Source organism: Zonotrichia leucophrys, chromosome 5 (genome assembly GCF_028769735.1).
Source record: "Zonotrichia leucophrys gambelii isolate GWCS_2022_RI chromosome 5, RI_Zleu_2.0, whole genome shotgun sequence".
NCBI lineage: Eukaryota > Metazoa > Chordata > Aves > Passeriformes > Passerellidae > Zonotrichia > Zonotrichia leucophrys.
The window spans coordinates 7,786,047-7,798,081 of record NC_088175.1 but is presented as its reverse complement, the minus strand read 5'-3'; the positions used below and the strand labels follow the sequence as shown (position 1 = coordinate 7,798,081).

At 43.6% G+C, this 12,035-nt stretch overlaps 1 protein-coding gene across 3 annotated transcripts in view; it reads right to left on the bottom strand.

The window, feature by feature from the left end:
- BCL11B (BCL11 transcription factor B) overlaps positions 1 to 12,035 on the bottom strand; it is a 96,698-nt gene that overhangs the window by 43,862 nt on the left and 40,801 nt on the right. For 2 of the 3 annotated variants that reach the window (XM_064715232.1, XM_064715233.1), the window contains exon 3: positions 4,644 to 4,859. The exons of the other annotated variant lie outside the window; for it this stretch is intronic. In XM_064715232.1, the coding sequence (XP_064571302.1) occupies positions 4,644 to 4,859 (216 nt within the window). The remainder of the gene's footprint in view (positions 1 to 4,643; positions 4,860 to 12,035) is intronic. 3 annotated transcript variants of the gene reach the window in all.

Sequence of the window (12,035 nt, the reverse complement as noted above, 5' to 3'; positions counted from 1 at the left end):
CAGGGAAACTGTAGATCTTTGTCTGTCCTCTGACACTTATACCAAATTCCTCTTTCTCCTCTCAAAAAAAAGCATCAGTGCTGAAGAGAAATCAATTTTTTTTCCTTTTTTTTCTTTTTTTTTCCTTTTTTTTGAAACTCCACTCAGCAAAAAATGAAGAGTATCAGTCATTTTCCTGGGACATGATGAGTTAGAAGGTTTTTGCTGGATGAGTTTGTATTCTCTGCTCTGATTACTGTTTTGTTTTCCATTGATCCTCCTGTGTTAATAAAACCCAGGCTGGAGTGAACAAAAGCTTGCTTCTTGTTCAAGTAAGAAACGTGCCGAGTGCATACCATATCATTAACATAAAAGTTTTTGAAATAATACTTCTTTCTAGACAGACTGTATTAATTGCATCAAGCTTTTTACAGCAGGGTGGTCTAATCTAGCTCTTCTCATTGGCTGACTCCAGTTATAAAACCAACATAAAATGAACACGATGATATAGTAGATGGAGGAAAAAGTATTCTTTTAAAACCTATGATTTAGTTACAGGGACTGCTTTTATCTTTACTGTCACCTTAACCTCTGCCAAGAAAACACCAGACTAGTTAAATGAAGCAGTAAGTAGAATTTCAGTAGCCAAGTAAATTGATATTAACTTTACAAGATGACTGTGATTTTCAGAACGTCCTAATGACTAACACAGCTGATTCCTTGAATTAGCAGGAGCTTGTTCCTCTCTTCCAAGATATGGCCCCATGCCTTCCTCTATTTTAGACCTTAAATTTCACAGCCCTGTCCATTAATCACTGCTGTCCATGCCCACTTGCTGTTTTTATACATGCAGCTAAGTATCATAATTGCTTTCCACCTCCTTCCATCAGCCTACATGTGGGAAGGAAGCAGTTTCACTACTTAGATGAATATATGTGTATTGGACAGATTTAATTATCTTTACAGGGGTATATAAAACCCTCATTTGTAGGCCCAGGTCCAAAGAATTGGGACCAGGTATATATCTGAATGCAGACACAGGGGATTAATTATTCTCTGTGCCATTACAATCCCCTTTGTCTTATGCTGATTACGATCCTCTTCCTGGGGCTTTTGCACCACAGTATCTTCAAGGCAGGGACTTTTTTCTTTGGAGAACACACTGTAAAGTGCCATGCACTTCTGTGCTGAGATTTTCAATGCTCGTTTCTCGTTAACTTTAATGGGAAATGGGCATCCAAATCTCTTAGGCAGCTTTGACAATTTAAGCCTTAATGTACAATATTAATAAATCAGCATCATAAAAAGAGCCTTATGAAGATGTATTGTGAAAAAATAGCCCCACAAAAAGCATTGCAGTGTATGTGTGCATGCACACAGACATATACTTTTCTTTACATAATTATGTCTCTCAACAATCATTTGCATGTCTCTGTTATGCAAAAAAAAAAATGTGTGTGTTTTACAGTTACTCTGAGCAGTTGCAATTCATTGAAATGAAATAAAAAGCAGGCTCAATAAAGCACCCTAATCTGGCAAGGGGTAAAGCAAAATGAATGCTTTTTTCATCCATATTTTAGGTCCAAGCTACATAACCCTGTGAATTTCATTACTCTATTCCAACTTCTAATTAAATAGGCACTAAAAACATTTGAATGGAAGAACCCAATTCAACTGACAAAAGCTTCTGGGGCAAAATATATAAATAAATAAATAGACCGAGAGAGATTGAACCAGTGGTAGAGATTTTTTTTTTAAATCACATGAAAAAACATGGACTTTTACTTGCGCATTCCTCATCCTGGGGTGCCTTGGACACAAGGAATTGAAGAAAGACAGAGAAGGCCACAATCAGCACTGGCTGAGCAGCACAGTGGACATCCAAGCAGACCTCCCAGCACCATTTGCAGTGACTGAAAATATCAGCAGCACATTTTCTAAAGATCACTAACAGGTCTGGATGAGGCAGCACAATTTCCTCTGTGCATGACTGAACACTACTCAGCATCTCAGACAATCACTCTTATGTAGGTCGGAGATTTCCAAATGCAGTTTTCACACATGTGTACCCCAAATCCCACTAGCAGCCAGACATTTGGATTCTCCAGCACAAACTGCTGTGAGGGACTCTTGAGGTTCCAGTTTGTGAGTGCCCAGCAAAGATTTTGGAGTACCTACAACTTCAAGTCATCAGTCGCAGTCTGCTTGAGAACTGCATGGAAAATCTCCAGGTCCTGAATTAAATAAATGCTGAAAAACAGGAAAGGTAAGAAATGATGAAGGATGAGGGGAGGCGGGAACTGCTGATGGCTTTTGTTCAAAGAAGTAACCAATTCCTCAGAAGCAAGAACAGGGCTGACAGAATAAAAGGCTAATCAAGTCAGAGAGACAAGCTGATCTCTAAAGCTGGAGCAAGTGACTGTTGTAAATGTCTATATTTAAAATAAAGGCACAATGCAGGGATTGTCACTAGATTATTAATCAACACAAAGAACTCACTTTTCTATCATTTCCACAAAATATTTTGGGCGACAGAAAGAACGCACAACCCTTGCCTAGGCTCACATACAGTGAATACTGTAGGAGCTAAGAAAGGGTTAAGTAGACATAATCTCCTTTTTCAAGGGAAGAAAATGTTTCTTTCAAGCAGACCTTGACCAACTACTGTCATAAGCATGTAGCATGCACTTTGATAAAGCCTATTCTCTAAGTGTGGCAGACTGCAGCAGTAATTACAGGAAGCCATGATAACAGGTCTCCCTCTCCACAGAGCTGGCACTGCTCTCCCAGCAAACAGGCAATTCCAAAGGCTCACAGCACACAACTCCAAAGTGAGAACTCCAAGTACACAGAGTACAAAAGCCTCACCTGCCCCACATTCTTCAATAAGTTATTCCTTCCTTCCTTTTCCATTTTTAGGTGTACTTGCTTCCATTCCCACTAGCTGCTGCAATCAGAAGCAAGAGGGAACTGAGGTGTCCAATTCAGTGTTACAACTATGTGCCTCCCAAAGGCATGCACATGCATACTACACCAGTGAAGACAAAGAAGACAGCAAAACATGAGACCAGTTCCAGTTTGGTTTACTGGTTCCTGGGAGAAGAGGAGGCAGGGAAGCTTTCTGAATTTCTGATCCAACGCTCACCATTTGCAAGAGCCTGTCTCGACATTGGTCAGTCTGCTGAGGCCGATGAAGCAGAATTTCATTAAAACTGCATCCTCTGCAACACTGCATGCAGCATCTTGGACAGAAAATGTAACCAGACCCTGCATTTACTGATGGCACCTCACCACACTGTACATTGCTACAAACTCAAAACCTGTGCGCCAGTGCAAGTGGATGGGTGTAGGCTGAGCATCTTCCAGGCAGCAAGGGAGCCTTCTCTGTGTGCCCTGAGCTTCACCCAGGATCTACACAGCACCCTGCAGAGTGCTCTTAGCCTCCTCCTGAGAACATTTTATCTTTCAAGACCCAGGGTTTCCAAGATACAAATTTAAATTTCTTGCAAAACTTTATATCTCACTTTATTACATCAATGAGATATGTACAGGAACATTCTCATGAGATACAGCATACTGTAGCCAAGTGGTACCAGTGCTTGTGGAAGGAAAAAGGTAGCACAACAAAGCTTTGCCAGCTTCAGGGAAGAAATGAGGAGCCATTTCCCAAAGGCTTTACTCCTGACAGTCATTGCTGTCTCTCTGAATCCTTTGGTCCTCACTTTATTTATCCAGCATGATTTCAGGAACTCCTTATTAAAACTACACGCACATTATCATGAATGAAGGCTGTGGGATTTGGCCCACCACAGTGAGAGTCCATAAACTTTTGTGGATTTTGCCACATCTGCATTTTCTTTTAAACCCTCCCCATTTTCACCTCACCAGCCCAGAGTTCATCATAGACCAAGTCTTGCAACTGATCCATGCTCAGAAACACCCACTGATTTCAAAGAGATCACTGGGTCTGAAATGATGGGGTCTGGTGACAATATGTCCGTGTTCTCTTTGGCTAGCTTGGTGTGCCTTCATTTTCACTTTCCCCTCCTTGTGGTGATAAAAGTCAGGCATCCAAAAGGAATAAAGAAAAAGAAAAACTGATGGGGTAAGAGGCCAGGGATGCATGGTGAGTTACCAAGGAGCATTTTCTCAAAGCAAGGGAGAAAACAGCATGGAGCACATACATCCTGCGTGCACATGGATGCGGAGGAGAGCCTTTAATATGAATGACTGAGGAGGACGGGTAAAAAAGAAGGAAATAAAAATATCTCAGATGTAAAATGCTATCCAATTAAGCTTAAAATAAACAGCCTAAAGAGATGAAATCTTGATACTGGGGTGTCACATTCTGCAAGGAGTCTCAGACATTTGTTCACAACATGGCACAAACGGCCCAGCAGTGGCCGCAGGTGACAGCTGAGGGTGGGCAGGCAGGAGAGGAGGGATGAGAAAATGGAGGGAGTCGCAGGCCCTTTCCCACTCCCCATCCTCTTCCAGGGTGGAGAGGGAAGGAGGAAGGGAAGTGGAAGGGGAGGGCAGGTTAGGGCATTTTCTCTGCCTTCCCCATGCGACCCAGCAAAGGCAGCTCTCCCACAGCAAAGACGACATCACTTGGCAGCACTACTGACCTTCAGATAGCAACAAAAAAAAAGTATTTCTATTACCTGACAACTGACAATGACATCCAAATGTGCCTGACGTCTCAGTCTGAATCTCAGTCTGAGTCCCGCCAACTGAGACTGCACGTGCACCACAGCAGGGCAGGCTAAGGCAGGGCGGGAGGGAGGCCAGTGCGCGGAGAGGTGACGTGATCACGGATGTGTGAGGGTGGGAGGAGGCAGCTATGGGAGCCCCCGGCAGGTTTGCAGGCCTGGACGGCCCTGGAGAAAAAACAATAGAAAAAACTGTCAGTCGGATCTAAGTTTGAAGGGACAGAGGAGGCATCAAACAAGCGAAGTGGGGGCTGGCTGCCTAACGCTCAACACGCTTGCTCTGAACCCCTCTCTGGGGCCAGCTGAGGGCTCACACTGGGTGGAGGAAGAATAAGAAGAGACCTGGAGGACCTGCAAACCCAGGCTGAGGGCCTGTGAGGGCATGGAGCGGGGTGAAGGTGGGGGATGGCCAGCCCTGGCGCGGAGCAGAGCCAGAGGCAGCGGACGTCGCCACCAGCGCCTGCTCAGGGACCAAATCAAAAGGGGGATAATTGTTTTATGGCTGTGTTAATGCACTGAGCCAACACAAAACTGGGCAGGCTTTCTGCCGAGCCACGGCTGAAGTGGGCTCCACACACAAGCCCGGACAAAGTGCAGTGACTTAGAGCTCAAATGGCTCCAGTGAGGTGCCAGGAGCCGAGCTCCCAGAAGGAAGCCTTGGCGGCCATGTGCTGCCTTCCCGCTTGAGCTGCGGCCAGTTGTGCATTTTGCATGCCCCGATTATGCAGGATGATTCCCTACTGAGCCTGCGAGGAAGGGAGCAACCTTTTTCCTGGTAGCTAAAAGATGATATTGTAACCTACAACCTTATTATTTATTTTTAACCCCTCTAGGAATCACCTGCCATTTAAATGCTGTATTTAAGAATTTTCTCCTGCTCCACTGGAAGTGCTTACTCTTCCTGGCACTAGTCCAAACTGAACTCTGTAGCTTTGAAAAACTAAGATACAAGTCTTAAATATCAGCATACACCTGCACAAATACAGACACACACACACACAGAATCATGTAGGAGTCACGTTTTTTGGCTGGCACAAATGAGCACACTTTAAAGGGAAGATGAGTGAACGGCACCACTTTCCATCTATTGGGAATCCCAACCTCTCCATTTCAAACTATTCCTGCCATTTAGTTATTAACTAAAGGGTAGCTACTAATCAAGGCCAGTTTCTACATGAAGAAATGTGGTGGAATAGTCGCCATTAAAAAGTTGGCATTTGCCAACAGTTACCACACAGTGGTAGATCAGAAACCACAGTTTCCCCCTGTATTTAGATCAGGAAATATGTGTGCTAATTGTGGGGTATCTTCTGGCAAATGCTTTCTTACTAAATGGTGGCATCTCTGACTGTGCATGAGTGTGCACCTTGCAGTTAGATGCAAACACCATAGCAGCAAGCAGAAATATTTATCTGTGTTCCCTCCAACCCTAGAAAAAACATTCCCTAAAGGAACCTACACTGTGGCAGAAAGGAATAATATTTATCCATACTCCTTCTGACCCTAAACATGCAACATTTTCCAAGGGATTCTCTCCACCTTGAGAGTCCCTATTCAGAAACCAGGCCTGCATGCTGATCTGACAGCTACACATGTGAGGCAAATGGGGATACTTCATCCTTGGCACAGCATCCAGCGCTCCAGTCTGCAAGGACTGCATTTGATTTTGGCGTTTATCTTAAATGGCTAAGAGACCACCAGTGCAAAACATTTGTGTGAAGCTTTTGCCAAAACCACAAGTGAAGAGTATAAATTCCCTGTGTAAATACTTGAGCTTCAAGCATTGAGGATAAAATTTGTGCTGTTTTTTGAGGACTGGTTTTAAATAGAAGCCATCTCTGTGGCTTGTGGGACAAGGAAGGACTTTTTTTTTTTTTTATTTTGGGAGCTCTGTTTGACTTTTGTAACTCTTTGATCTCTCTGGAAGTACTATACCAGCAGGTATGATAACTGCTATCCAGATCCTACCTACGTTGCATTTCTGGCAAGACGGTGTGCTGTGCATGAGGAGACTGATGTTGGACATGGATTCTATGTGTGCAGGCTGTACCACTACTGCCACTGTAACAGATATGAATAATGTTTGCTTTTTTCATGGAATAAGGAAAGAATAGTACACGTTCCCTCCAATGACTTAACAATTGTATCTTATATTCCTAATACAATAAAAATTGCTTGGCAATGTTGAGCTGTCTGGGCATTTGTCCTTGCTTAGAAATTCATCACCTTGAAATGGGGATTTAGAGTAGAACCACAGGGCAGCTCCATCTCAAGTTATGCTGAGATGTGTCTATGGTTTCACCATGACTAAGGGCACAGCTTTGCAGTCACTTAGCCCTCTCTATATCATGATGCCTTACTATGGGTTTTGAAGGAGATAATCACACAGAGAAACTACATGAAGTCCAGCAAATGCATCACCTGACTCCACTGCACGGGGCTTTAATGTGGAGGTCCATGGGCCCTGGCACACAGCACTACCCTGAGAGTAACAGCCTCCTCTCTAGCCCTGGTGTGTCCCATATGTCCATTGGCAATGAATTTAATGCATTTTGCACTGCTCTGAGGTGTGCCAGAAGATGCAAAAAGCTCTCACCAAGGAAGGTCCTCCCAGATCTTACTCAGCACATCTCTAGTGTGGAAAGGGAATAGAGATCTCAAATAGGAGATTTCTCACCATCTGGCCAAAGGGATCCTGTAGGAGCCTCCCAACAGTGCTACTGGGGGCAAAACAGCAATCTGTTTTAACAAGATAGCTAGCAATTTTACCAGAAGAACTGTATGAACCAGATGCCAGTGAATGGATGGAACTGAAACTGTCCCTCAGAAGTTCTTTTTTATGTCCTCACCCTAGAGCAGAGACGCTCTGGGGAAACCTTATAGCAGCCTTCCAGTACTTGAAAGGGGCTGACAAGGGAGGTGGTAAGGGTCTTTTCACAGGATATGTGATGATAGGACAAGGGACAATGGAATTCAACTCACAGAGATAGGTGTAGATTAAGTTTAAGAGAGAAATTCTTTACTGTGAGGGTGGTGAGAGACTGGAACAAATTACCCAGAGAACTCTGCTCAAGACCAGGTTGGATGGATCTCTGAGGTGTCCCTGACCATGGCAGGGGCATCTGTTCCAACTCAAACCATTCTATGATTCTATGATTTGATGTTGCCCAGGACAGATGTAAATTTGAGGAAATCTGAAAATTGCTAACCTGGTATTACAGAAGAATAAGGATTGGTAAGGGAGAAGAAGAGTGGACCAAGAGACACTCTGGCAGATGATAGGGATTACCACCAGCACTCCCAAGTCCAGCAGTAAGAGACAAATATCGTGCAGTTGCCAGACCAGGCGACAAGTCTTCCCCCACAAGCAAAGTCAAATCAGGTGATTTCTCCTCCCTTTTACTACCACTTCAAGGTTTACTTCTTTGTTACTAATCAGGACAGTCCTACAGAATCAGATCAAGAATCAGATCAACATCATGAAGATGGAAATCATATCCAGTGGCCTCAAGAAAAGGCAGGAAGAAAAGGAGGGATCCACCATTAGGTACAGGACACCTCTTCATAGTTATAGGAAAAAAAGCACTTGTGTTCAAAAATACTCAGCTTGTATTTGCTAGAACATGTTCCCATTTCATCTCCTCTCTGTGGGATCCTAGGTGTATTTTTTATTCCACAAAGGGTCTATTTAAAGCTGAAAATGTAGATGGAGGCTCTTCAATTTAACTCTTACAGGTAGCAGACAAACACAAAATGAACAAAGATAAAAAGAGAGATAGATTAGATAGATAGATAGATAGAATCTTAAGGTGGTGCAGAGAGTTTTTTGCTCAGCCCACACAGCAAGAGGCGAGGGAGTGGAGCTGATCTCTGGAATTCTACATCCAATCAACCACATCACATTTTCAAAGAGAAAACACACCTGCGAGCCCCTGACTGCCACAAAGGGCATAGCCACAATCAGCAATAAAGGGAAAGCAAACCACAAGAACTGCAGTGCAATCTTAGAGGCAAATATCCCATCTGGATGGGGAGAGCAGGCACACACGTGCAGCATTGTGTTGCCTGGACATCCCTGACACGATGTGTGAGGCTCGATTTTCCTCCTGGGTCAGCACTGGGAAATCACTCACCTGCACTGCAGATCTCAATTATATATTCTGCATTCATTCTGCACGGAGAGTTTTGCACATAGCATGAGTGTGAAACACGCACAGGGACTGTCACCATGTAAATAAAACATCTGCATTGCTGATGGTAAAGGAAGATTTTGTTCTCGTGCATTAAACAGGCTCAGCATTTCCTCAGAACCTGTACATGGCAGTAGCTCACAGGTGATGTTGTCTCCAATGCACCACTAAGGGTAATTTTCTTTTTTCTCTCTGCTATTTTTAAACTTGCAAGGAAGAAAATAAGGTAAATTGGACATGACCCCAGATGGAAAATGGAAAAGCCTAGATGAACCTGACAAAAGCCACAATCAAGGCATAAATTGCATCCTTTTGTTGCCCCTCTCCCAGAGCCTAGACATGTCTGGCCATATGATATGGTGTATGTCAAACACCACACTCCTCTGGCACATCTGCAGAAAAGTCCCTGAGCAAAATACAAAGAAGGAGCCAAAGCAGCATTCAAAATGTCCCACCTCATCATGGCTTAGACCAGGGGAAGCAATCCTAAATTAAGAGAAGTGGTTTTACATCTCATGTCACATGGAACTGCAGCCACACAGAGCTGGGTGTGCCAGGGGGGCTGTGTGGGTGCCTGGGTGTGTGTCCATGTACAGGCAGACAGGCAGGTGCACAGGCAGACGTGTGAGCTGCTTAACAGGGCACAAACCAAGTTTTTCTACGTGTTTCTCTGTGCCTGTCTGGTGATAGAAAATCCAATCAATAGCTGGTTAGAGAATAAAGCTCAGCTCCATTATTAAAAAATTCCCTTTCAATAAAAAGAAAAACATCTGTTCAAACAGTGTACAGCTACAAATCTGGAGTGCGGGCTGAAGCATCATCCCTGCCCTGTGCCCGTCATGTTCAGGGAAAATACTGCAGATGTTTTGAGGGGAGTTTTACATGAACCATTGCAGCAGGTTTCCAAAAATTATAGACAAATCCATCCACTAATCTCTCCAACAGATTTTTTTTCCAAGCTTTTTCTAAAACAAGTGGTCTCACATGCATCACACCCTCTCCTGCGGACTGTTCCCACCTGATAGTATTGTCTCTCTGCCATGTCTCTTTTTGCAGACACCAAGAGGGTTGGGAAACAAATACACACAAGCACACACACAGGGACACACAGAGACACACTTCCAAATACACACAAGCACAAACATTTCCAACAGCAACCAGCAGAGCAATGTCCCCTGCGAGGGGCAGATACACACAGCATCTCCCAGGAACCTCTCCCTGGTGTGCAGACACACAACTGCACACACTCACACCCACAGTCCAGCACTCAGGCAGACACACCTGCACGCCAGCCTTCACCTGTCCCCCCAGCACACACACAGCCCCTTGGGAGAGGTTTCCCCACACTGATTGTGATGCTTAGACTGAAACTTTGCTCAAGCTGGAAATGCAAAAGTTGCAGCAGGTAGAGAAGAAGGAGAGCAGGGAAGAGATTTCTTGTTGTATTTTGCTCAGGGATTTTTTCATTTTGGCAGACCAGGATTCCCTTTGAATTGATACATTTCTTTCTCCCAAGAATTTCGAATTATAATGCATAAATGAGTCATAGATCAAGAACACGACGTGGTGAGCAAGGAGGAGAAAGAGTGTGAGTGAGGGGCACTGGCACAGAAATTTGACAGTACCCCAACTCCCCCCCTTCCTCCCCCCATGCCAAGACATTAATTCTCACAAGTCGGAGAAAATTACTATGCATGAATGCAAAAAGCATGATCAGGAGTAATTAACATGGCTTCATATGCAAATTTTATTAATGCAGAAGTACAAAGTCATTATGCAAATGAAACTTACGTCAACTCTCTTGACAAATATTCATTTCTAAAGCTCAAGTTTCTCCCTTCTAATTTTTTTCCTTGATTTTTGGTGTAAAACCAAAAAAAAAAAAAAGTGATGAGGACTGCTTGACAAGTTTGCAAAGTTGTTTTTCAACCGGAGAAATTTTATTCTTGCATTGTTGATATATTTTTTTTTGTTGTTGTTGTTGGCAGGTACACGACAGCTCATGGAGGAGAGCGGGAGGATGGGGGACGCGGGCTACCAGCAGCAGGCAGCCAATCAAAACGCCAGCGGCTGTAATGAGCGCGATTGATGACTGTTTGGCTTTACTGCAGGGTAATGAACTAGAATCCAGTCTGAGGAGGGAAAAAATATGAATATTCATGAAGCTGTGCTCCTGCCTTTGATGATTAAAGAAATTTTTAATATTCAAATAAGCGCTTGCCAAGTGATTAACAAAGAACAAGCACGCAGGAATATGGAAATGGAGCTGTGGAAGATTTGGGAGTCACAGTCTGTGCAGAAAAGACAGCACAAAATTTCATAAACAAGATAGGCAGATAACCTAATTCAAATCTGAGCAAATAAAGGGGGGAAAATCACCTTCTTTTTCATCAGTTTGGATATTGTATCAGTCACTTTGTTTTAGAGTGCAAAGGAGAATTAAATCAACCAATGCAATAAGACGGGGGGAAATATCCAAACCCTGAGAAACACAACCCAGCAATTGCAAAGTAAGAATCCTGGGTCAGAAACCGATAGGAAAATGATGGCTAAGGCCACCCTCTGCTGTGGGCTATTGCTTTTGCAAAGCAGGACCCTGCCTGATGCTGAGAGCCTCCTGGCTGCTCAGAATCGCCAACTTGTTGTATACAACAGGCAGGAGCCAAAAGTATCCTGAAATCACCAAGACCAGTCCCTGCTGCTAAATCCCTTTCCTTGGATAAAGGGCACACTGCAGGGCTTGACTGCTGTCTGGGAGAGGAGAGAGTGCTACAGAAACAAGAAATATTATTGCCAGGGAAAAGAAAGCAAGAAAAAAAAACTGAAAAGGAGAATGCACGGAGGTCTCAGCTGCCCACCCTGGTAATCAGTTGGTAAAAAATGTGCTTTCCATGTCTGAGCCAGAAAGGTCCTCCACTCCCCACAGATTTCTGAACAAGGATACAAAAATTCAGGCACATTATAAAATGTCTGATAAGTTCAGGCTCTCACAGTTTAATAGCTTCACTAAGGATTCACACTGAAGCAGATAGTAACAATATTAGCTGCTAAAATGACTTTGCAGTTAAAATACATCTAATTAGCAGCCAGCTATTTTTTTTTCTTTGAAAAACAGTTAACTTCAGAGCTATATTATACCAGAATGAAATGTGGT